The 27,227-nt window shown below is 44.2% G+C and overlaps 1 protein-coding gene across 3 annotated transcripts in view; it reads left to right on the top strand.

The window, feature by feature from the left end:
* The window catches only part of VEGFB (vascular endothelial growth factor B), a 50,810-nt gene extending 31,962 nt beyond the window's left edge, over nt 1-18,848 (top strand). For all 3 annotated transcript variants that reach the window (XM_088480151.1, XM_088480150.1, XM_088480149.1), the window contains 5 exons: nt 7,561-7,634; nt 9,792-9,824; nt 10,643-10,726; nt 11,251-11,373; nt 17,653-18,848. In XM_088480151.1, coding sequence (XP_088336277.1) covers nt 7,561-7,634; nt 9,792-9,824; nt 10,643-10,726; nt 11,251-11,373; nt 17,653-17,674 — 336 coding nt within the window. In that variant the 3' untranslated portion in view covers nt 17,675-18,848. The remainder of the gene's footprint in view (nt 1-7,560; nt 7,635-9,791; nt 9,825-10,642; nt 10,727-11,250; nt 11,374-17,652) is intronic.
* The last annotated feature ends 8,379 nt before the right edge of the window (nt 18,849-27,227 follow it).

The raw sequence follows: 27,227 nt of genomic DNA, 5'->3' as shown, positions 1-27,227 counted from the left end.
CTGTGATAAATACAATATCATGTATGGGTATGACAGCAAATCCAGTCCTCCAAGGAAGGGAACACTAGGGTGAGTGTAGTAGAGGGATAGTGAATTGACCTCAAACCACATCCAAAGCACCAGATGTTTCTGAGATTCCAAAGAGGTCCACTCCAGGCATAGGAGTACATTGGAGGAGTAAGGGAAGGGCAGAGGGTGAAGAAAAGCAATAAAGTCACACAGGCTTTTGATTCACTCACCCCACCTATCAGCTGGCAAACTGCAGTATGCCCATAGTGGGCAACAAGAGACAAAATCCTCTCTTTGAGTCCCAGGCACAGACGAAAGGCATCTCACGTGGCTCAGTCTGTGAGGCTCGACTCCAGGGGAAGGCTGCAAATAGTCTCCACAGTGGCAATCCAAAGCTCTCTGTATACCTTCGACAGTCAAGCACACAAATCCTACAAGAAGGGATGGCCATGGATTTAAAAGCCAGCTATGGAGCTCTTTTAAAATGTGGTCATCTTGGATGAGCCACCCACTGGAAGTCTTTTTAGGATTTTTTTATATTATTCTATACATGCTGTCACGACCAGGGGTGACAGGCTGCTGAGATCGCGGCGCTTACCGCTCCGGGCGCTGTGGCATGGTGTTTCCAGCAGAGGTGCAGGTTCCTGGAGAATAGTGCTGGGTGCTGTGAGTCTCCGCAGACCAAGGGCTTCCATCTGGAGGCAGGTGAGAGGGGCTGAGACTGGCAGCGCTTCCACGCTGTGACCACTGGGCGCGGCCATCTTGGATTTGGGTCACATGGCGTTTCTGGCCAGTCAGGTTCAGTCTGGGCTGGGGAAGCTAGCAACCAATCCTGCACTACCTGAGGGTACTAAAGGGCTGTCAAGAGGCTCTTTAGTTGCCAGTGCAACGTCTATCACAGCGTATGCTGTGAGCTAGTTCTCTGTGCTCCTTTGCTCATTTAAAGTGTCATTACCAGTGTGTTTCTGCAGACTCCCCTCTCAGCCTTGGTGCAGTTTGCTCCTGTTACTACCTGTCTCCTGATCCCGACTACCTGCTATACCCAGCCTACCCCGGGTCTCTGAGTTCCGCCAGTGTCTCGCAGCCTGGTTCTGATCCCGTCGCGTGCCACTCCTTCATGAGTCATACTCCCCTAAGGCCGGCTGCCTTCAAGTACCAGCAAACAAGTCCTCATTCCTCATCCGACTCCACTCCGGGTCCAAGCGCACGCCAAGCCGTGACAGTTTGCACTGGCCAGATGGATTCGGCCAGTGGACAGGATCTGAGGGCCGACTTGCTCCAGGGTATCACCAGTCGCCTAGAGGGACTAGAGGCGTCTCAGCGCCAAATGGCTCGGTTCCTGCAGGAAATGTCTCTTCGTCAGGATACGCTGCAAGCTTCCCTGGTTACTGTTAATTTGCCTGCCGCCACCAACCAGCCAGCAGCTCCAGCTGTCCCTGTTCCACCTGCACCATCTCGTTTGCACCTTCCGACTCCCAATAAGTTTGACAGGAACCCCAAGTTGTGCCGAGGGTTTCTCAACCAGTGTGACGTCCACTTCACACTACAACCTGTGAACTTTCCATCTCCAAAATCCAAAGTGGCATATATAGTGTCTCTACTGACCGGCTCTGCCCTGGACTGGGTTTCGCCTCTCTGCGAGAGGTCCGACCCGTTACTAGACAACTACTCTGAATTCCTCACGTCCTTCCGGAGGATTTTCGACGAGCCCGGCAGAACAACCTCCGCGGCGACGGAGATCCTGCGACTTCGCCAAGGGAACCGACCAGTCAGTCAGTCAGTATATCATTCAATTTCAAACGCTGGCTTCGGAACTAAAATGGAATGAAGAAGCCCTGACTTCCACCTTTTGGAATGGATTGACAGATCGCATAAAAGATGACCTCGCCAGTCGTGATCCGACGGCTACCCTCAATGAGCTTGTCTCCCTTTGCAATAAAGTGGATTTGCGGTACAGAGAACGCCAGAGTGAGAAAACTAGGGGAGATCGCTTTAGGTTCCGGCCGACCATTACTCCAACCCTCCCTCTGTCTGAACCTGCGGGTGACGAACCCATGCAGATTAACCGGGCCCGCCTCACGGTAGAAGAACGGCAAAGACGCCGACGAGAAAATCTATGCATGTACTGCGGGGAGACCGTTCATATGGTTGCAGCCTGCCCACGTCGTCCGGGAAACTCCCGATCCTAATCTGTGCCGGAGACACCAGGTTAGGAGTGATGTCTCCGTCAAAAAATGAATCTACCCTCTCCATTACTTTTGAGATCTCCACTGGTTCTAAAACTGTTCTTTCTCTCCTCGATTCAGGGGCCGCTGAAAATTTTATCACCGCTGAACTTGTCCAGAGGCTCCGGGTTCCTGTCTCCTCTCTCGACCACACCATCACTCTATCTGCTGTAGATGGCACTCAGATTACCAATGGAATCGTCTCTCAACGTACCCTTCCTGTGCCAGTTCGTATCGGAGCTCTCCACACTGAAACTATCCGATTCCTAGTAGTTCCCAAAGCCTCCCATGAAGTCATCCTTGGATACCCCTGGTTACGCAAGCACTCCCCCAATATTGATTGGGGCACCATGCAGATCTTGTCCTGGGGAGAAACTTGTCAAGTATCCTGCCTTCCTCAAATCAAACCCGTCAAAGGTAGTTACATTGCAACCACTACTCCAATTCCATACCAGTATCGCTCCTTCTCCGATGTCTTCTGTAAGACCGGAGCCGATATTCTGCCTCCTCACCGGGAGTGGGACTGTCCTATTGAGTTGATTCCTGGCAAAACTCCTCCGCGAGGTCGTACTTACCCACTCTCCCTACCCGAGACTGAAGCCATGTCAGCATACATCCAGGAGAACCTGCAAAAGGGGTTCATTCGACCATCCTCCTCACCGGCAGGGGCAGGATTCTTTTTTGTGTCTAAGAAGGATGGAGGCCTGCGTCCTTGCATCGATTACAGGGGCTTAAACGATATAACCATCAAAAATTGCTACCCGATACCCCTCATTACCGAACTTTTCGATCGAGTAAAAGGTGCTACTATTTTTACCAAGCTGGATTTAAGAGGGGCCTACAATCTCATTAGGATACGAGCCGGGGATGAATGGAAAACAGCATTCAATACTCGAGACGGGCATTTTGAATACCTGGTAATGCCTTTTGGTCTCTGTAACGCTCCTGCTGTGTTCCAAAACTTTGTGAATGAGATCTTTCGGGACTTACTATATATCTCTGTGGTAGTATACCTCGACGATATTCTGATATTCTCCTCCAACATTGTCAGACATCGATCCCAAGTCAAGGAGGTGTTAACGCGCCTTACGAAAGAACCACCTGTACTGCAAAGCTGAAAAATGCGTATTTGAAGTTCCCTCAGTTCCCTTTTTAGGTTACATCGTTTCAGGTGCCGGCCTTGAAATGGATCCCCAGAAAGTTCAGGCAATATTGGACTGGTCTCGTCCGAATTCTTTGAAGGCAGTACAAAGATTTTTGGGCTTCGCAAATTATTATCGAAGGTTTATCAAAGGATTTTCCACTCTCATGGCACCCATTTCCGCCCTATCTTGCAAGGGGGCAAATCCATCCCGATGGCCTCCAGTGGCTGAAACTGCCTTTCAACTCTTAAAGCAAGCCTTCATTTCCGCCCCAGTGCTGAGACAACCAAACATTAACTACCCATTCTTTCTTGAGGTAGACGCCTCTTCTGAAGCGGTAGGGGCAGTACTATCCCAGAAACTCGAGGATAGCAAGTTTCATCCCTGTGGCTTCTTCTCAAAGAAATTTTCCCAAGCAGAAAAGAATTATCCCATTGGAGAGCAGGAATTATTGGCTGTGAAACTAGCTTTTGAAGAGTGGCGTTATCTTCTTGAGGGCGCGATGTATCCCATCACCGTTTATACAGATCATCGGAATCTCCTATACCTAAAAAATATTCAGTGCCTGAGTTCCCGCCTGACTCGATGGTCAATATTCTTTTCTCGTTTCAATTTTACTTTAACTTTTCGCCCAGGCTCACTAAATCAAAAGGCAGATGCTCTCTCTCGATCACTCTCCTCCGACGCATCTTCCGAAGGTCATAAGGAAACTCCAGTTCTAGACTCCAGAGTATTCACTACCACTTGCATTCAACCTCCTCCCGGGAAGACATTTGTGGCCTCAGACATGCGCAAGCTGTTTTTGAAGTGGGCTCATATCTCTCGTTTTGCCGGACACCCGGGCATACGCAAGACCTTGGAATTCCTGCAACGATCATACTGGTGGCCTGCTATGAAGTCGGAAATTGAAGCTTTTATCGCCTCCTGTCCACAGTGTGCTCAACATAAAACATCCAGACAGGTTCCTGCCAGCACACTTCTACCTCTGTCAGTACCAACCCATCCTTGGACACACCTTTCCATGGACTTTGTAACGGATCTACCTGTTTCTCATGGGTTTACCACCATCTGGGTAGTAGTGGATCGTTTCTCCAAAATGGTTCATTTCGTTCCCCTCAAGAAGTTGCCATCTGCTCCAGAGTTGGCTCAGTTATTCGTCGACAACATCTTCCGTCTCCATGGACTTCCAACTGAGATTGTTTCTGATAGAGGGGTACAGTTCGTAGCCAGATTTTGGAGAGCTATATGTTCTATCTTTCAAATCAAACTGAATTTTTCAACAGCTTACCATCCTCAGTCTAACGGGTCTACAGAGAGGGTCAATCAAGACCTTGAGACTTTCCTAAGAATTCACATGTCTTCATCACAAGACAACAGGGCGGACACCTTACCCTGGGCCGAATTTGCCCATAACAGCTCCTATCATTCATCCATGGGGCAAACCCCATTCTTTGTAGTTTTTGGACTGTATCCCAGAGTACCAGAGTTTCAAGAATTGCCAGTCTTCGATGTACCAGCAGTGACCTCCACCCTACAGAAATTCTCTCAGATTTGGACTCAGGTCCATTCCTCCTTACAAAAAGCCTCTCTTCGATATAAATTAACAGCGGACAAAAAAAGGAGAGCGGTGCCCAACCTAAAAACAGGGGACTTAGTATGGCTATCCACTCGTAATCTTCGCCTTAAAGTGCCGTCTATGAAATTTGCTCCTCGTTTCATCGGTCCTTTTCCCATCATTCAAGTGATCAATCCAGTAGCCTATAAATTAAAACTTCCGTCCTACCTCAAAATACCAAATTCTTTTCATATTTCCCTGCTGAAACCTCTCATCCTGAATCGCTTTCGCAAGACTCTGCCACGCTCCCCCAAAGTCTTGACTGAGAGGGGTGTAGAGTTCGAGATCAAACAGGTCCTGGACTCTCGTTTTCGTTATGGGCAACTCCAATATCTACTGGATTGGAAAGGTTACGGTCCCGAAGAACGTTGCTGGGTGAAAGCTGAGGATGTCTACGCTCCTCGCCTAGTGCTTAAGTTTCACTCTGAGAATCCTGGTAAACCCAAGAAGTGTCCAGAGGCCACCCCTAAAGGAGGGGGTACTGTCACGACCAGGGGTGACAGGCTGCTGAGATCGCGGCGCTTACCGCTCCGGGCGCTGTGGCATGGTGTTTCCAGCAGAGGTGCAGGTTCCTGGAGAATAGCGCTGGGTGCTGTGAGTCTCCGCAGACCAAGGGCTTCCATCTGGAGGCAGGTGAGAGGGGCTGAGACTGGCAGCGCTTCCACGCTGTGACCACTGGGCGCGGCCATCTTGGATTTGGGTCACATGTCGTTTCTGGCCAATCAGGTTCAGTCTGGGCTGGGGAGGCTAGCAACCAATCCTGCACTACCTGAGGGTACTAAAGGGCTGTCAAGAGGCTCTTTAGTTGCCAGTGCAACGTCTATCACAGCGTATGCTGTGAGCTAGTTCTCTGTGCTCCTTTGCTCATTTAAAGTGTCATTACCAGTGTGTTTCTGCAGACTCCCCTCTCAGCCTTGGTGCAGTTTGCTCCTGTTACTACCTGTCTCCTGATCCCGACTACCTGCTATACCCAGCCTACCCCGGGTCTCTGAGTTCCGCCAGTGTCTCGCAGCCTGGTTCTGATCCCGTCGCGTGCCACTCCTTCATGAGTCATACTCCCCTAAGGCCGGCTGCCTTCAAGTACCAGCAAACAAGTCCTCATTCCTCATCCGACTCCACTCCGGGTCCAAGCGCACGCCAAGCCGTGACACATGCGTTCTAGTTGGGTTTATTTCATTATTAGGGATATACTTGCCACATGATCCGTTGAATTGTGTTGGATTTACTTGCAGTTGTGATAACTGGTACAGTAGTTACCACTTTTATTACATTTCAATAAGAAGTTAAAGGCAGTGATTCAGAGGCGTAACTAGGGTTGATGGTGCCCAGAGCAAATAAAAAAATGGTGCCCCTTAAAAACTATTTTTTGTTTTTTTTTTACATTTTGGCTGAAATCTTATGTTGGTACTCAAATAAATATACCCAGGAAGCACAAATTAGGGAAATGCAAAAGCAAGCAAAACATTACAACAGAGATGAATACCACATGCACATACCCTCTGTTATGGAATGGAAATTTAAAGGGAGCACCACCACTGCTTTAGTTGTCAACTTTCCCTAACGCCCAAGAAGATTATCTGGTTTTGAACATTTGTCACTGGAATGTTTTGGCCCTGAAATGTCCCTGTTCTTGTAATGAATCGCATTGCTCTTAATATACATTTTACAAAGGAGGAGGATGAAGCTCCGGCACTACTAATTTCTGAGCAGACTGTGGAGTTGCTGCTTCAGTACCTTCCTCTCCCACCTGTCGCCTCTCACAAGACATTGCCTTTGCAGTGGGGAAGAGGGCGCAGGGTACTGCTACAGTAGGAGGCAGTGATGGAGGACCCCGTGCTGATGGCACCATGGCAGACACTGGAGACTCCTCTCATCCCACTGCAAGAAGAATGTGAGTTCAGCAACTGGAACTGGGTGGGGCCTGCACAGCGTTAGGCAGGGTGTATGTTTGAGAGCTACCGGGACCTCCCTTAGTATGCTAGTGTGTAGTAGCACTGTAGCCAATGTGTCTGAGCACCCAACTGCATTTGCCACCACCTGCGCCTACTGGCAGAGTAGAATTGCACATTTAAAGAATAAATACAAAAGGCTTGTGGCCAACTTACCCCACCCTAGTTACAACACTGCAGTGACAGACTTCTCTATATATAAGTTTATCTTTGCACAAGCAATTCTTAGTTAAATGGTTTTCCTTGGTAAAACACATCACATATATTTTGACTGTGGTGGTGGTGATGGGGCTAATGTTATATAAATCATATAGGGAGGCTTATAACACACCATGCTTATGGTCTATTGTCCATGTATACTCTTGTTACATTAATGCTTTTAAAATGTACTAATGGAAAATTGAGGCAAAGCACAGCAACAATCGGGATCATTAATCATAGATCAGACTGCTGACCAAAATGGTAAGATAACTTTCTCTTGTTTGGGGCCCTGAGTGGCCAGTGCTTGTTTTATGTCTATTGGGTGTGAGAATATGAGCCATTAAAGTAATACTGCATCAACACAAAACAGGACACAAACTCCAGCACAAAAACAAGAGAATTTTATTTTTATTTTTCAGGTTTATAAGAAAAAATTGCCCAAACCTCAGTTGACAGAAATCTCTGTTACTCAGCACATGAAGTGTGAATGCAGGTAAATAAGAAAACATAATATGGGACATTTGTAAACTAGACATGGGGGTGACAGTGCACCTTAAAAATGTGTTGTATTGTGTTACTTAGAATTATATTATGCTACTTACTTACATTGCAAAGATAAAATCCCTGTTATACATGTTCGGTGTCTGCCTCACCTGGCTCTGACTAATGGTATTTCTATGTTCACTTTTAATGAACAATACACCACAACATTCTGTAACATACTGTATATAATTTCATGGTATCATGGGTCTCTGTAGTGCCCCCTATTTCTATTTTACCAGCAATATTTTAGCTCAGTTATAGTAATTGGGCCTAATTCCGACTTGTGCGGAAACCCTATGGTTTGTGTACAAGTCTGATTGTTAGAGGTCTTCACGTGTCCAGGTCTCTATCTCCGAGTATGCCCGCAGTACCCCATAGCCGCTGTTTGGGGGCATGGAATGGGCGGGCTGGCCAGGGTGTTCGTCTTCCAACGCAGATTTCCTTGCCCAGGCTGAGCCATTCAGGCGGTCATTCTGAGTAAGTTTAGATTTACTCAGATGGCTGCAACCATCGCGAACGGTGATCCGATGCTGTGTCGTTGGACACATGCTGATGGGGTGTCTTTTGTCCTCAGACGCCTTCTACAGCATTGAATATTTTCTCATTGTTGCTGCATCCAAAGTCGCAGCAGCGATGAGAATTGTGCACAACTCTGAATCAGGCCCATTGTTCTAGAATCTAGACTGTACTCATTGGCCTAGACGTATGTACAGCTGTGCTGGTCTTAATCCATAAAGAGTATTTAAAAAAAAAAACATTTTTTTACTGATTATTATTATTTTTAGTTCATAGTTCAAACAAACGCCTTTGGGAGATAGTGATGCAGGTTATACCAAGAGATTGGCTTAGTGAGAAATTGGGAAGAACAGATGCAAAGGCACTTGGGATTCCACACGTTACACTATTTCTATTCATTTATATAACATGTACATACAAGGCACAGTTAAAAAACAACAATTTAATACCAATGTATGTGTGGACTTGTTGGTATTTGCAAGTCTTGGCACTCAGGGCCTGATTCAGAGTTGGACGCTAATCTGATCGCAGCTGCGATTTCACATGCAACGCAGCAGCGAAAATATGCTAATGTCTGCAAAGATCACTCGAGCATAAGGACGCCCACTGCTGCCTTCTTTCCTGCTTGCACCACGAGCATAAGTACGCCTACTGCTGCCTTCTTTCATGCGTAAATATCGGTAACATCACTGCACATCGGCAGCCACCTTCAGCTTCTGACCTGCCGCAGCCATGGGAGGTCTTCAGACAGGCAGAGCTGCATATGCACTCGCAGTGGCTAATTTATGCACGCCCATGTAACGACGTTTAAACAGACAGGCACGCCTGCGTTTCTCAGACCACCCCAAACGCTGACAACCTGTCACTCACTCTGCGATGGCTTTCTGTGTGCGTCCGTGATCTCAGTGCAATCGCTGTGTATGCACAGTGTGGCTAATACGCATGCGTGATGGCAAACAATTGCTTGATTCCGTGCGTAATCACGTCCGTCTCTGAATCAGGCCCGCAGTCTATAGGGGTATACCACTCACTCAGTCACTTTTCCGTTCTCACAATACTGCTCAGATTAGGCCATCAGTTGTCCCTTGCCCTTCCAGCACTACTGAGTTTTCTGTATGTGTGTAATAATATATATGGCTAGCAAATAAATATTGCATGGCGTTGGGTACAGGAGGCCGGCGGTCAGAATCCCGACAGGGTTAGGATACCGACACCTGTCGGTTGGTATCCTAACCCTCACCCTAACCCTCCCTGGTACCTAAACCTAACCTCCCCCTATTGCTTAAACCCCCCCTCCCCCTCCCCCTCCCCGCACCCTAAACCTAACCCTCCCCCTTAGTGCCTAACCCTCCCCATAGTGCCTAACCCTCCCCCTAACCCTGCTACTTACCTCCGGGTTGCCAGCGGTCTGGATGCCGACGCCGGGATTCCGACAGGTGTCCGGATTCCAGCATTCTGAGCTCAGAGTGCCGGTATCCCCGTGGTTGGTATTATGACCGCATCCCATGGCATGCACTTACATTTTTAAGTTTTGTCTTAACTTTTTCCTGTAATTGTGATTCTCATTCTGTGTTACTTTAATGCATTGCAGACCCCATGACAGTACCACATTGAAGCCTAACAGGTACAGTAACCAACTTTACTTGCCGCTGTATATTTTTTATTTATTCTGCTGCTTTTATTTGTTCACCTACATCATGTTATGCTAAATATTTACCATGCATCAGTTTCACTGTACCATAGATAGGCAAGGCCAGATTAGCATCACAGTAGCCTGTAGGTGTACAGCGTTTGTCACATTAAGCCATGTCCCATCCGCACACACCTTTACACAGAACTGTGTTTAGCCTGAGCAGTTTTATCACATTACAGTGTTGGCACAATTCATCCCCTTCTCAATTAAAATTTTTTATGTCTAAATAAGTATATTTATTTTACATTTCCTCCTCGGCTAAACCCACAGATGACATTTCTCATTCCATTTGTTGAGGTCTATTTCCTGATTACAGAAAAAGACCTAATAGACACAATTGTATTGTTCCTCCAACCCTAAATGTAACTGAATAGCAGTTGGCATGTCACAAGATGGTTGTTATCTGTCCCTACTGCTGCGAGAAACTCTTTTCGCTATTATGTAAGAATGCTCGTGTATATATAGCTTATTAGGCTAATTGTAATAGGTTTTGGTCAGTTAGCAGTTAGATTTTAAATTACAATTTTTACTAAGGCAAAACCATCTTGCTTTGCCTTAATAAACATTGCACTATTATATCTGACTGTTAACTGACCGAAATCTCGGCACTTTGTAAAACCAGTAACCGATTACATCTGCCCCTAATCTTCTTCCATGTTCCAGTCTTTTTCTTCCATATTAATTTAGTTGTACTACCATATGCCCTTCATAAATACTGCTCTCTCATGTTACTGCTATCTCTGTCGCAGACTCTCTTCTGCTTCCAGTGAGAAAAAAGCAAAGAAAAGAAGACGGAAAGGGAAGAAAGGGATAAGAACCTCTAAAAACAACAGGTTAGTAGCCGGAAGGATGATTTTACTAGCTAGTAGCACTGGGAAGGTCATAGGATGTCACATGGTAATGGAAGGTTCTTGGGCATTGTTCATAAGGCCAGAAACTGCAGTGACACTGAACTACAGTATAGTGATCAACTCAGAACAGTAGTGTGATGTATACTCTAACACCCCTTTTACACCAAAGTCCCAGGTCAAACCCGGGATTTGGAACATGTTTCCAACGCGGATCAGACCCGGGACAGACCCTTTTTACACTGCAGAGCCGGGTCTGCAGGGAGAGACTCGTGGCCAACCCTGCAAGCTACCCAAGTTGGATCTTTGGGTCACTGGACCCGGGTGGATCAGTTTACACTGGCAAATATCCCGGGTTGATATGCGTTCACAAGCAAGTACTCGGGATTTTCATGTCTATGTAAAAGGGGTATAACATGCTACTGATGTGACATACATGATGCCCTGTCTAATTTGGATTCTCTGTTAAAAAAAAAACACCTCTTGAGTAATCTTATTCTCTGTCTCAGGTCTAGGTGTCCACCTTGTGACCGACGAAGGACATTAAACCCTAAAAACTGCAAATGTGTCTGCAACCGGAGTGAGGAAATGTGTAACGAGCGAGGGCTGATCTTCAATAAAGAGCGCTGCAGGTGACACACTCAGCCTCCTGTCTGTCCCACCTTACGCAGGTGTATGGGGAAACTATGACAAGAATGTACCTCAGAGCAGAATCGCACATTGTGGGGTGTTACTCCTAGTGCATTATGACATAAGGCAGACTTAAAAGGGCAGACTAGCCAAGTGGTTCTTATCTGCCATCAAATTCTATGTTTCTATGTTTAAAAGGACTTAAGAAGTCTATCCAGACTGGTACTCAATAGCTGGTGCTCACATATAAAATCTCAGTGTGAGGCATTGAAAACCTTTTAATGCAAAGTAAAATATATATACAAAACATATGGCAGAAGTCACTTCCTACCAGACATCAGGTAAAAGCCAGCGTAACAAGAACGGCATGTGGGCTTAGATGGAACCCGAGTCAGGAGCCCATACAATGCTCACACTGGGTGTCCCTGCAGTAAGGATAGGGTGCCCACCCTATCCTTACTGCAGGGACATGTTACTTCTGCCATGTTACTTCTGCCATGTTTTTATAGGTTTTGTGGATATGTTGTAGCTTGCATTAAAAGTTGTTTTAAATGTATCACCCTGAGATTTTATATATATATATAAATATATATATATATATATATATATATATATATGTATTGTGATATAGTTGGGGTAGGGGGTCCCTCTCCTGCGCTAGATGGACACCTCCTTACAAACAGCAGCCAGGAAACAGCACACCAGTCCAGGGTTTTCGTGCAAACTGGTCGGAACCAGTTTTTATTGTGCAATATACACAACAAATTAAACAAAACGTAAAAATAAATCCTAGCCCGTCTGGGCACTAACTAGAAAGGTTATTCCCTTTCTACAAGTGGCAGGGCCTACTGCCTTACCACAAACACAGCACTTTCAAATATCACAGTGTCTCTGCACAAACCTCAGTGTCTGTTCTCACCAGGATATGTGAGACACTCAACCAAAACCTAACACAGCTTATCTGAGCTACTTCCAGGTGCAACTACTAATCAACCTGCTCTCAGACTGAAAGGCCCAACACCTGGAATGGCCCGTGGATGGAGCCATGTGAGAAGATGTCTCTTCTCACATCCACACCCCCAGGACCCTTTATCCGGCTTTTACCAAAAGCCGACACTTCTGGTCTCTTTGGCATAACAGACTTTTCCTGTTTTTTTTGTAAAACACATATGAAAGGAATCTGGGACACACGTGTATGCCATCCCAAACATCTCCAGTGTTTCTAACACAATATATATATATATATATAATATATATATATCTAGGAATGGGGTATGGAAAGAACATGCGCCTAATAGTGTAGTATTTCAAAAAATATATATTAGCACGTGCTCAAATATAAATGTGCGTACCAGAAAATAAATCTTTATAGCTTATCTGTGGTTGTTTTACTGGAACCTCATATGGTGAAGTTGTTTCACAACTTCAGGGTAACCAGGAACCTTAAATAAAATTAGCTCATGTCGAGCCAAAATACGCATACATGGTGTAGTAATTTTGTGTCTCAAACAAATAATATGGTGAAGTAGTTATATATGCGTACCAGAATGTTACTTGGATTAATGCATCAAGTACTAAGTCACCTCTTCAGACTCGTATGCTGGCCCCAGTATTGGCAAGTGCAGAAGGAGTAGGTCCACTTAAATCAAACAGAAAGTGACTCTTACTCAGGGGGGCTTACATCAACAAGTGGTTTAATAATACTTAGTACATGGGGAATACACGGTACAGACAGGGTTAAAAGACATAGAAATAAGATAAAAGGATGCTTATCTGCATAATCAATATTGTGGAGAGGAGCTGCAACAGGGGTCCCAACGTGTTTCGTCCACAAGGACTTCCACAGGGGTAGGGGTCAACTGTCAGGAGTGCCCTATTTATAGCATATACAATAAGGTGCTGATTTTGCGCCAAAACGGCGTATACCGCCGTTCTGCGCATGTGCAGGCATCCCATGGCCATCTTGTATGAAAAAACTACATGTCCCAAGATGCCGCGCGGTCTACCTCGCGCATGCGCTAGTCGCGACAGACACTAAAAAGTGTCTGCCGGAATAGGAATATACAGTGGAACAATAGTCTAGCGACAGCGGGGCCTTGTCTTGCACTTGGCCTCCGCTGTCAATCTGCAGATGTTGCGGCGTTATGTGCCGTACTGCGCATGCGCGGCTGCTAGCGGCCATCTTATATGGGGAACTACGATTCCCAAGATGTCACGCGGCTAGATCTGCGCATGCGCAGATCGCGGCAGTTACAGAGAGAGAAAACTGTCGCGATCAGAACTCCCACATAGAGTGGAACAACAAAAGTGGGACCTCATATTAGGTGTAACTGCCGTTGTATCGATATGACACACATGGTGGTAATAACTTTGTACAATTCCATGATATACATTAAATATTGAGCGGCCATTTTGTTGGTGGAAGGCCCAATCATGAGACATGAAGTGGCCATTTTGTTAATTATATAAACAATCACATATATCAAGTGACGGTGAATACAAACTGCAACCATATAAATACTGTAAATAACTAATTAGAAATAAGGATGAAACAGTATATTAAAATATTAAAATATGCATCACTTAAAAGAAGATAAATATAATGTACAGGGTTGGACAAGGTTTTTAGAATCATGAAACTAAAATTTTTAAATATATATCCATTTCTTAAAAACATATCATGCATTAATACCAACAGAACCATAAAAAATGTAAAACATAAAAATGTAAAAATCATAAAAATCACAAGGTATTCCATAATCCCAAAAAGGCATAAGAAATCATAAAAAAGGTGCAATTTCGTAGCTGTCATTCAGGCCCTGGGGTAAGAGAGTGTTCAGCTCAAAGATCCAGAACATCTCTCTTTGAGAAAGTTTGTTGGCTAAGTCATCACCTCTTGGACCCAATTTAACGTGTCCGATACCTCTAAAAAGTAGATTTTCTGGATTGGCATTATGGTGTGACTTAAAATGTCTGGATACAGAATGACTCTCGATTTTATTCTTTATATTTCTGACATGTTCCTGTATTCTCAATTTAAGATTCCTTTTGGTTTTGCCCACATATTTAAGGCCACAGGGGCACTCAACCAAATAGATAACAGAGCAGGTGTTGCAATTAATAAATTGTTTCATATTATACTTTTTGGAATTGTCAGAATTCGAGAACTGTTTCCTATTGGGATGTAAAAATTTACACATATTACAGTGTCCGCATTTGTATGAGCCCAGACATTTAGTTAGATCTTGCCTATTAGGTCTTGTTGGTTGAAGCATACTAGGGGCTAAAATGTCTTTGAGGTTCCTTGCTTTCTTAAAAACAATGGTAGGTTTAGTAGGTAAAATTCCCGATAAAATGCCTTTCATTACCCAGTTCAACAGAGAAGAAGGCAAAATTCGACAGATTTTAAATAAACATTGGGGTATTCTGAAGATGGACCCCATTTTATCGGGAATTTTACCTACTAAACCTACCATTGTAGACCGCGTGGCATCTTGGGACATGTAGTTTTTTCATACAAGATGGCTGCGGGCTGCCTGCGCATGCGCAGAACGGCGGTGTACGCCGTTTTGGAGCAAAATCAGCACCTTATTGTATATGCTATAAATAGGGCACTCCTAACAGTTGACCCCTACCCCTGAGGGAGTCCTTGTGGACGAAACGCGTTGGGACCCCTGTTGCAGCTCCTCTCCACAATATCGATTATGCAGATAAGCATCCTTTTATCTTATTTCTATGTCTTTTAACCCTGTCTGTACCGTGTATTCCCCATGTACTAAGTATTATTAAACCACTTGTTGATGTAAGCCCCCCTGAGTAAGAGTCACTTTCTGTTTGATTTAAGTGGACCTACTCCTTCTGCACTTGCCAATACTGGGGCCAGCATACGAGTCGGAAGAGGTGACTTAGTACTTGATGCATTAATCCAAGTAACATTCTGGTACGCATATATAACTACTTCACCATATTATTTGTTTGAGACACAAAATTACTACACCATGTATGCGTATTTTGGCTCGACATGAGCTAATTTTATTTAAGGTTCCTGGTTACCCTGAAGTTGTGAAACCACTTCACCATATGAGGTTCCAGTAAAACAACCACAGATAAGCTATAAAGATTTATTTTCTGGTACGCACATTTATATTTGAGCACGTGCTAATATATTTTTTGAAATACTACACTATTAGGCGCATGTTCTTTCCATACCCCATTACTAGATCACATTCACCCTGACTGCCATTCAGGACTACGGGAAGACTGCTGCCACCTTCACCAAAAGGGATCTAAGTGTCACACCTGTTAGCACTAACTGAACTCTATAACTTTTTGGACTACGGTGTAATACAATTTGGAAATTGAACCAGAGCGCCGTTCTATACATCCTACACAAATATATATATATATATATATATATATATACACACACACATACACACACACACACACACACACACACACACACACACACACACACACACACAGGTATGCTGACAAGTTCACTACTCCATCCTGAGTCACTATTTCTGCAAGACTGCTGTCTATGCACATAAACATATGAGGACTGTGGGCCCGATTCAGTGATCTATGTTAATGCCACCGTGAATATGGATGAGATTTTTGTATTGAGACTCCCACAGGTGGCTTCACAAATCCAAGTGACTGCGTACAAAGAAGCAGCATCGGATGCAAATCATTCAATTATCGGTCTTCTGAGTAACCCTATGGTGGCGTAGAATGAACTAAAATGCTGAAGCAATTTTGATTGTGTACAGTATCACAATCGCAGTCTGTGGCACACCCCCAAAATGTTCACGACACGCGTGCGCAATGCCCCATTGACCCGCTTGCAAGCGCATATCGCTTGCGAGAGGGTCTGAATCAGACCCTATGCTTTTATGTCTTTTATTCCATTTATTCTTTTATAGCATATCCACCATTACTATCTCTGCACATATCTTTTACTAACTAAGAGGTTTCATACAAGTGCTCAGGTCTTATCCCCATTCCCCTTTCCCACTCCTTTACTCCTTTACCATACACAGGCCCGCTGAGAGCCGCAGCAGGCCCAGGTAATAGGGGGCGTGGCCTAATCACAGGAGGCGTGGCCACGCCCCTCCCCCCCCTTGAGCGCTGGGTTGGGGGGGACGCTCTGAGCCTCCTCAGCCCTGCTCAAAGCCAGGGGGGGCGCGATAAGAGTGATCACCCCACCCCCCCCCACAGGTATAGGAGACTGCTGTGGCTGCTGCTCAGCAGCCATGAGCAGTCTCCACTGCAGCTCAGCACTCGCCGTGTGCTGGGCTGCTGTGAGGAAGGGAGGGGGCGGCGCTGACCCGGGCCCCCGCCGGGCCCCTCAGGAAGCCTGGGCCCGGGTAATCTGTAACCGCTCCCCCCCCTTCTCAGCGCCCCTGATTACTCCTCTTTTATTCCATGTCTGTGGATACCATTGGACTAATATATATATATATATATATATATATTGTGATAGGATCACTGGTAAAGTGGTCTGTGGCAGGTACATTTGTCCCAGATTCCTGTCTTTTGTGTTTTAAACCCCCAGGAGAAAGTCTGCAGTGTAGCAGGCTTGAGTTTCGGCTTTTTGAAAAGCCGATTTGGGACCTGGGGGTTGTGGGTGAGAGGAGAGGGAGGGCTCCAGGTTTTGGTTCTCGCAGCCTGGTAACAGGCTTGTTAGTTTTCCACCTGAGAGTGGCCAATATAAGCCTAGTTTGTTTAGGGCTGATTGTCTCACCTGGGAGAGCAGGTAGGGAGTTTGCTCAGAGACACTTGAAAAACCTATCTGTGAGTACTGTGCTGTGCTTTGTTGCTGGCGAGGACATTAGGCCCTGCCAGGTTCTGGTAGTGAGGGAACTACCTGTGAAGTTAGTGCCCCGACAGGGCTAGGATTTATATTTATGTTTTCTTTATATTTCTGTCATTGTACAATAAAGACTGGCGCCGACCAGCTTGTACTTGCATCCAGACTGGTGTGCTGCTTCCCTGCTGCTGTGAATATTCCGGGATGTCCCGCACATATGTTGCACTCTGTAGAGAGAAGATAATCTCCAGCTTGTTTGAAGTATTTGATAAAAAAAAAAATTGACGTTTTTATCAACATGCACTCATTCTGCCGACGTTTCCATTCTATTGCGAATCTTTCTGTGTCTTAGGCAGTAATAATAATGCACTTAATGGGGCATCTGGTCAGTGTAGCACATGTTGTATGTACTCTGTGTATGCCCCATCACCACTACAGTAACACATGTCCTCTCATCTTCCGGCAGGTGTGAAAAGCTAAGAAGATGACAGTCACCTACCAAAGAGAATAATCTCAGTCTCAATGGTTAATTGTTCATACATGGAAGACTCTGCACTATACTGCGTCAGCCTTCGACTCCTCACTGGTAAAACCAGGATTGTGGCTGGAGAAAATCTACTCTTGAATACCATGATACAGTGAGTTTATACGTGGCGACCTCCATGATAAACTTAGACTGTGTGACGTATAAAAGGATGACTTGTTGGTGCCGGAACTGTATGTCAGAAGGTACCTATTGTGTATGCTGCTCTCAAGCCATCAAATATTTGTTTTTCCTTTAAAAAGAGGACATGTTAAAGCTGTGACTTCAGGTTTTGGAATTATATATTATATATACATATATATATATATATATACATACACATTTTTATATTCTGTATAATTTGCCAATTTAACAAAAAAAAAAAAGAATATAAGCCATAACATTATTAAAGCATCCATTAAGTGTTTATTACTCTTTGTTTTTATTTTTATTTTTTTCATAGAGAATAGCTGTACTGTCTTCACATGGCCCGAGTAATTGTTACATGTTACATGTATGACATACTAAAGGTCCTTGTTTGATTATTAAAACAAGAAAGCATAGAATGAACACGTTGGTCTGAGAGTCCTGAGAGCAGAGGATAATGGCTGCTTGGCTGCCCCATTACGTTTTATTTAATTAAATGTTCTATATCAATACATAGTAACACATCAATACATAGTAACAATAACACTTACACTGCAACTTACCCTGTGCATTACCCCATAATGACCAAATGCTTACATTTATTTGCGCTAACGAGATGGAAACTGATTGCTGATTGGTTGCTGTGGATTGCAATATAATTATATATCAGCAACATATTACACAGCGTGTGTGCAACGACACACAGTCAAACACATCAGTCTTGCCGCTCACACTATAGCCCCTTTAATCAGGAGCCAATTAACCTATTGGGCAAGTTTTACAAAATAACCCATGTGGGCAATTCTATTGAGGCCCAATTTATTAAGTGTCCATAGTATGTATTTACCTTGTAATTAATGGTATGATAATTGATACTAACAAGGGCTATATTTATTTATCCATACATCTTTTATTGATCTGTTTATCTTTGCATGAATCTTTCTCCTATTATTTCTCTGTTACCATATGGGATAACATATGAATATGTATGTATGTGCAAATTTTATTTATAACTTCATTTTTCAATATAAAATATTTAAAAAAAAATAATGTTCTTTGTGTGTTTCCTTGTAACTAGTGTTAAAACATGTGTTAATGTCCATGTCTGCGTCTTTTACCAGTGTCGCTACTGCTGCTTTATCCAAATACCGCTATGAGCCCTTCCCTGGTGTGCATTTGTGCCTCTGCAAGTGCAAGGACTGGAACGCCCTCTTTGACTGTCTTTAGACGCTGAAGTATTGCTTGGTGCGTCATAAGATGCAGTCATCAGCTGCACCATCGAAACTTGCGCCAGCCCTATGGCAGGTGCCCATTCTCCGGCATAGTATGGCCTCCAATGTGAGCTATTATGCCCCTGAGTTCACAACCTCTTCAGCGATATGCCAGCAACACTCCCATAACACACCCATAAGGCAGGCCAACTCCGTGCATCGCATACCCACCTTCCAGCCACAGTCCAGGAATGCCCAATACAGTTTACAGACATTTCTGAGTTTGTGCTTCTTAATCACAATTGCAACACTGTGTGTACGGACTCTGGGCCTGATTCAGAAATGCACGTAAACCCGATGGTTCACGCACATATCCTGCTGGTGAAGGCCTTGCGCACATGCAGAACTCATGCTGCGCATATGCTGAATGAGTCCTGCATGATTGTGCACAGTGCCCCCAATCCACAGCATGATTGACATGCTGCAGCCGTTTGGGGGCAGTGCCAGTCTGCATTCCCGAAAACGGATGCGTCACCTTCGTTTCCTGGGAGTGAGGAGGCCAGGGTCTGCGTTGGACCAGGCAGATTTCCTGGCCTCGCAACCGGGCAGTAAGCGACAAGTCTGAGTAAGCTTCAGCTCAGGATGGCCGATGCTGGAAACATCGCGTCCGATGGTCGCGGTGTTGATTCGATGCTGCATCTTTGGACACAGCGCTCGGATCGCAGATGCTCTCAGCATTAGCATATTTACACATCACTGCTGTGTCCTAAGACACAGCAGCGATGTGTTCTGCATCCATCTCTGAATCAGGCCCTCTGGACAAATGTGCAATGCGACTTGGATGCATACGTAGAAAAAAAAAAACTTTAAACTGCGGCCGACATTGCGTCTGACTCAGAATCAGGTACAATGAGAAGTTAGCAGTTGTAACCACTGTTTTCCTAGGTCATAAATAGGTCAGTTGACTGGTTTCATCTCCACATTCGGTACTAATTTGGTTAGGCAGTTGACACAGCAGAATTATGCAGATTTAATAGAAGTACACAAAGTACTGTGTTTTTGTTTAAGATATGAAAGCCTATAAATATTGCAAGAAAAGCAATTGTTTGTCCTTTCGTTAAAGCTTACGTGTTGGATGGCCTGTCCTTCCACTTCTAAATTGCTTGGCAGTAATTATGTGTGTCCTGGTAACTGGTTCAGTCACTCTGACCTAGCTATAAAAAGTTAGAATGACTGCAGTCTGAATAATTTACTTCTTGGAGCTGCAAAGTGAGCAGTTTGTCTCAAGTCATACTGTATTGTCTCAGGTTTCCAGAATTAGGACTTTACCCTGGCCTCAAATTTAAGTCCTGTATTCTGCAAGGAAGTCCTTTACTAGCGTGGAGTCCGCTCATGCCCTAGAAGTTAACTTAAGCCTGGTACACACTGGAGCGATGTCGGGATGATATATCAGTTTTGTAATAACATATTGCTTACATCGCTCAGTGTGTACGCATGATTGCTCCTGCGGTCGCTAGCTTTGATGTGCTGCACATCAAACCTAGCGATAGCTCTAGTGGCTAGTTCATTGTTAATGAATGACGTAACGGTGATCGTTCCGTCGTTCTATAAAGTCGTCCAGGGTGAACGCACAATCACTGTTCATGGGCATTCGTTTCCGATGTCAGAACGAATGCCCGTCCCTCCAGCGTGTACCCAGTAACGATACCAGATTTAAACCTCTATACGCTCCTGCCTATACCTTTTAAATCCTGCCTCTACCTTCTAGAATTGTCGCTATTTGCGTATGCAGTCATACAGTAAATAAATGCCTTCAGACTTTGAAATGTGTTTCCGACGCACAAAGGTTATTATTCAACATAAAAACAGTAGGTTACACGCTGTGGTCTAAAGACAATTTAGCGCAAAGAAATCATACAGACCCAAGGTACAGTTATACACATGCACGCGCTCTGGGACCAGTTACCGGCATCTACAAGAAACCTCCGTCAACAGCATCAGCAAGAAGACTCCAGATTGGGGTCTGAATGCACATATATACCTTTACAGGGATAGGCAATACAATAGGCAAGTTTGGCATGATTCCATTGGTTCTCCGTCACGGTGCTTCTGTTACAGGACATTTAACAGGTCGATTCAAATGGACACAGGTCAGCCTCCAAAAGCCTTTTGTTGCCTTTCCCGCTGCATGCAAATCTAAGCTGCTAACATTACAGAGTACATTTTAGTGTTTTAACTCTCTACAGTCTATAAGTTGCAAACGCATGTTGCGATCTTCTCGCTGATGACACCAGAAAGCTGTTGAGACAGAGTAGATCAGTACAACACCAAACACGGTTTGTTTATCATGTACTAAACCTTAGATATCAAATAGTCTTTATTTCACAACATTAGTAATAAGTGAATAAACCTTGAATATTACACTTTGAAGCTATGGTACCTTTTATGTGAGTGTGCAGTGTGTAAGTATTAGGGGTTTGGGAAAAGACGCTAGTTAGATTTATGTAGTGAGGACTTTTAACTTAGGGAAGATGCGTACGCATGAAGCTAATAAACAGCGTCCGTACGCGGGGTATTATGCATTCGCTAATGTGCGTATTTTAATGTGTGTATGGGGTATGGTGAAATATGTGATTGCATGATGCTAATCATAGCATCGCCATATGTACTTAAGTGTGAGTTTCTCTAAATTGGCGCTGGGCGGCCATTCGCAAAATGGCGTCGTGCAGATCTAATTTTTTTAAGATGGTGTCTTGTGGCCATTCGCAAGATGGCGTCGTTCCAATCTAATTTTAAACTGATTCTGTATCAGCCAATTATCCAGCTTCGACACCAGCCTTACATTTGCAGCTGATGCCAATTATGAATATGATGGCCAAATGTGGGTGTTCGATAGTGTTGTCTATTATGCAACATTCATTCAAATGCAATCTGATCAAGTTCAGGAGTCATGTCAGTGCTTTTTAATTTTGTCTAGATTAATACAACACTTTTGATGTACATACAGGCACTTGACAAAAAACAATTGGACACTAAAATAATGTTGCTTAATAAGGCATTGTATCACCAAGGAATGTAGTGATGAGACCGGCGGAATCCCGGCAAGGGATGTAACATAGGCGTCGAAATACCAACGCCTATGTTAATCCCAACGCCGGAACGCCGAGGACGTTAGCCCGAATGAAGGTAAGTCCGGGGCACCCTTAGAGTTAGCCGCGGGGGGAGGGTTAGTTTTTAAGGGAGTCTAGCGGGGTTAGCCTTAGGTTTAGGGGGGGGGGGAGATTAGGGTTAGGCACCAGTTTAGCCACCCCCCTGGGAGGGTTAGGTTTAGGGTGCGGGGAGGGGGTGCTAGGTTTAGTTACCCCAGGGGAGGGTTAGTATACTTACCTACCCCAGTCGGGATCTCCTCATGTCGGGCATCCGCTGTCGGTATTTGAATTGGCGGCTAAACAGCCACCGGCTTTTCAATCCCAATCCTGTTACCACATGTGGCCAGTAGGGCCTACGTACAGTATGTGATGTAGCATGGAGTCTACCAATGTCTGAAATTGTGCAAGAGGGAAGTAGCATCATTTTCCACAAGCAAATTACTCAACAGTCACCTGGTTGATGGTGGTGGGCAACTCTGTCAAAGCATTATTCCAGAATTTCCTATTAAAGCTCACTTGGGATCTGGTGACTAACATAGGATTACTGTAATATCCCTTTAATCAGGGACATATATGAATTACACAGGTTCCATGTCTGGCTGACAAAGTCTGCATGTCACCTGGTTATAATCAGTTACAGAACCGGTGCAATTCATGTGTGTCTATGATTAAAGAGATATTAAAGCTGCCTTAAACTGGCCATACACCAGACCAACTTTCATCCAACTAGTTGGTTGGTTGGAATGAAAATCTGGTAATGTATGGGAGCAAATGACAATCTTACATTTGCTCCCAAACCTTGGAAAATGGACAAAACTGTTATTTAGACAAGTTGTTTAAATCTAACAGATTTAACCAGATTTTCTGAACAACCATTTTTGGATATTTTCCAGCATTTGGGAGCAAACTGTTGATTGTCATTTGCTCCTATACATTTCCAGATTACTAGTTGGATGAAAGTTGGTCTGGTGTATGACCAGCTAGACTAAAGTGGTGTAACACACTTGCACAGACTTGGCCGATGGCCCCACCAATGTACCCAGCGACCATGCAAACGATTTTGGAAGGCATACACACTCACCAATCAGATGCAGCGTATGTCTGGCGATACATCACAACTAGGCGGGTATTTAAATATTGTTTAAAAAATCAATTAGCCATCACCTGCGCTATGGGATGTGTCTGCTGCTCAGTCTCCTACAAGTGTACACCAACACCACATTACAGATTTGCAAAAATACCAGAGTAGTGCTGAATTCCAAAATGACACAATAAAAATAAAAAAGAATAACACTGTATATGAATCCTTAACACCACTTATTCTTGACAGTCCTGATATAGTTGTTAATTATTGTGACAGGTGTCTTTGTGTAGTGATGGTTATTCCCTTTGTAATACAATATGTATTGATCGCCAGTTGCTCAGGGAAACTGCAGCATATGAACTCCCAATGGGAGGACACTTACATTCAGCAAGCTTGGTTTGTTCACATAAAGGTTTCTTTAAGTATGAAAGGTCCCGTTGCTTGTACCCTGGTCAAACTTCTCACACTTCATTCAGCCTAGGTAACTATGCGGCTTCATGAAATCTCACATGCAGGGACGTATTAAAATATGGGAAAAAGAGGAAACTTTGGTATAGTTTCCCTATTTAATAAAATAACCCCTTGTGGGGACAGGTAAGAAATAGACAACAGAGTGAACACAATACCAGGTTTTGTACCCTCTTAAGTAGGAGGCTGCACACTAAGGGCCTGATTCAGCAAGGAACGCACACTAGCAGTCGCACGCACCCTACAGCTGCGAGAATATGCTAATCAATGCACACGCATGGAGACCGCAGCACAAGATGCAGATGCCCAGCCTCATACTAAGCCGCCCATCTCCCTTTACTCACAGCCCGACCAGCACGCAAGATAGCGTAAATATTGGTATCATCGAGAACCATCAGACCCATTAGCATAATAGTGGCTGACCTGACCTGCCGCAGGATTTTGGCCGCTTCCGGTGCACAGCTTACGGTATGGCTGCGTATGCTGCCACACTGCTTTAATTATGCCTACCCCTATAACGGCGTTATAATGCCTGCGTTCGCCTGACCACCCCCCGTCACCACCCACAAATGGCACTTCCTGTCAATCAATATCGAAAGGGTCTGCGTACACACTGCATGCAGAATGCACACCATAACCCGATCGCACTAGCTAGTTCGCACATGCGCAGTGCGATGCATACGCATGCGCAGTGCAAAAACATTGGCCAAGTGCGTGTGTTGTCTCCTTTGCGTTCCTTGCTGAACCAGGCCCTAAGTCTGAAACCATCCTGAGTGGTTTCAGAGCGGATGGATTGGCTACAGTCTCAAGCTCAAGGTAAGTTTGTGTCCGTGCCTGCGTCTCCCTCTACGGTCACACGATCGGCAGCATCAACACGTTTCAGAGATAGCTCTCCTTTTTCAAGATATCATTTAAATATGTCTGTCAAGTTGTGATGTCATTGTTGCTGGTTCCAATGGTTAGCATATGGGTAGGACAAACCTGCAGATGTGAATGATATATCTTTCAGATATATCGCGTCTGGTGGAGGGTTCTATGTTGCTGCTTTTACCTGGCTGTAGCATTCGTGGTGATGCCTTCTCCTCTTAACCTCACTACGGTAGGTCCTCCTCCTGCTGTGGCTCCCATCACCTCATCCTGCTGTTGCTTGGCCCCCCTCTGACCCCACTGCTCCCTCCCCTTCCTGCTTGGATCACCATCTTGTCTGCGGACCCATGTGCCGGCATGCTACTTCTCCTCTCCCGGGGACCCTGCCTGACTCCGATGTCTCCTCGGCTTTCTGTGGCCTCCTCTGAAGAGGGTTCCAGCTGCCTGTCTGGCCCCAACTGTGCTCTTTTCCTGGTCTCCACGTGGCTGGCTCTCCCACTTTACAAAAAGAAAAGGAGGGATGTGCTCAGTGCGCAATAAACTGACAGTGTGCAGCTGAAAAACTTATCTAACAAGTTTGTACACCAGATCACTTGTAAACATATACAGATAATTGGATTATAGATAAGTAACTTCAAGCGCTTCCCTCAGATGGATGTGGAGAAATATAATAGGATAATAAGAGTGACTTAAAAAACAATTTATTCAATAAAACACACTCTTAAAATGAATTCCAATATAAGAACAATTCCACCGCAATAAAAATCGTCAATATATATACAATATAAAGTGCCAGTTTTAGTGCAGATGGATCAGTACAAAAATAGATTACTAGGGAACATCTAGTCCTTAGTTTACATACCCTTGAAGGCTAATGGTGTGAGTAAATGGATGATGAAAAGTTCCTCCGCAAATAGGCAGTTTAAACTACACACCACCGGGCTTCGCCTTTTGGAATGAAGTCCATACAAGGGGATTCCTTTTCAGATCGGCATGGTACAGGCACAACGCATTTCGGATGCTTCCAAGCGTCCTTTGTCAAGTGCAGTGTACCATGCTCTCCATACCGCTGCTTTATGAATGGTTATCCCGGAAGCAAAAGCTTTCGTTTCCTGTTTCCAGTGACGTCTTGCTGCGTTCCACTCTTGTGTTAGGTAGAGACCGGTAGTGGTCATATTTCTGTTCTCACGGATGGCTGGATACTCACACCGGATGTTGTTATCCTCCTGACAGGATTTCCAACTTCTGGAAGTTATCATTACTTGTCGCCATTTTTATTATTGGATTTCCCAGAGACGGAATTTGCGTGCGTTCCACCAGAGATATATGTATATTCCAATATGAATGAGGTGGGAATTCATTTTTTAACCGGAATAAAGATGTTGATTTGTTTTTCTTTTTGTTTCTTGTTAACCATAAACTATAGTGGTACTTTGTATTCCCACTCTGTCCATCACCAGTGGGGGTGGGAGAGGTTCCTTTTAATTTTCTGGTAAAATCTCATTCCAGGTACATAAAATAGAACAGAAAAGAAAACATAAGGTTAATAAAATGCATGATAAAATTCTATATAACATAAATTGGTCTAAAAACCATTTGAGCTCAAAATCCAAGTTTAAGCCCTTCGGGACTAGTGTATCTAGCTTGTATATCCATTGCATTTCTTTTTTTGCAAGTCTCTTGTCTAGATCTTTTGTCCGCCAGTTCTCCTTTATTTGTTCTACTCCCATAACACTTTTATTTGGAATTCAGATTTGTTATGGACAGTCTTAAAATGTTCAGATAGAGGATGTCCTAACAGGCCTTTCCGGATATTGTATATGTGTTAACATGCAAATTTTTAAATTTCTAGTAGTTTTTCCCACATATACAAGTCAACATAAACATTCTAGTATATACACTATATTTCTGGAGTGACATGTGATAAAGCTATTTATATTGTAATTATTCCCATTTAGTGTGAAGGTAGTAATTTTTCTGGGGTTCTCTTCATTTCTCGTACTGCGGCACATTAAACATGAACCACATCTGTAGAAACCCTTATTCCTTTCACTCAAGGAACTTTTGACTAATTTGTCTTTTAGGGATTGTGGTTTCCTATAGATAAAGGAGGGTTTTGATGGTAAGTGGTCTTTAAGGATAGGATCCTCTCTCAATATTCTCCAATTCTTTTTTATACTTTTTTCCAATTGTTTATAGTGGGATCCATATTGGCTAAAATAAGCCCACTCGTATTTAAATTCTCCATTATGTTTCTCTTTCTCTGTTAGTAATTCATCCCTCTCAATGTTAATTAGACTTTCTTTAGCTTTATCTATTAATCCCAATGGGTACCTTAAACTTTTTTCCCATCTCTTTCATTTCATCTTCTAGTATATCTGTCTCTGTACAGTTCCTTTTTAAGCGTTTAAATTGCCCCATGGGGATATTTTCCAGAAATATGTGGGCAAAACTACTAGAAATTCTGACCACCGGGATACTAACTACATCCCGTTGTGGTAACATGGTGGTCTGGAAGTTTACTCTGCCACTACTACACTATCGTGACTTGTTAGCGGCTTGTTTTGTTACGGTCTTAGCTTAATTCAGGCA

This window comes from Taudactylus pleione, unplaced genomic scaffold (genome assembly GCF_031769625.1).
Source record: "Taudactylus pleione unplaced genomic scaffold, aTauple2 ptg000250l, whole genome shotgun sequence".
NCBI lineage: Eukaryota > Metazoa > Chordata > Amphibia > Anura > Myobatrachidae > Taudactylus > Taudactylus pleione.
Note: the sequence above shows the minus strand (reverse complement) of the source record. Positions and strands in the feature narration are given on the sequence as shown.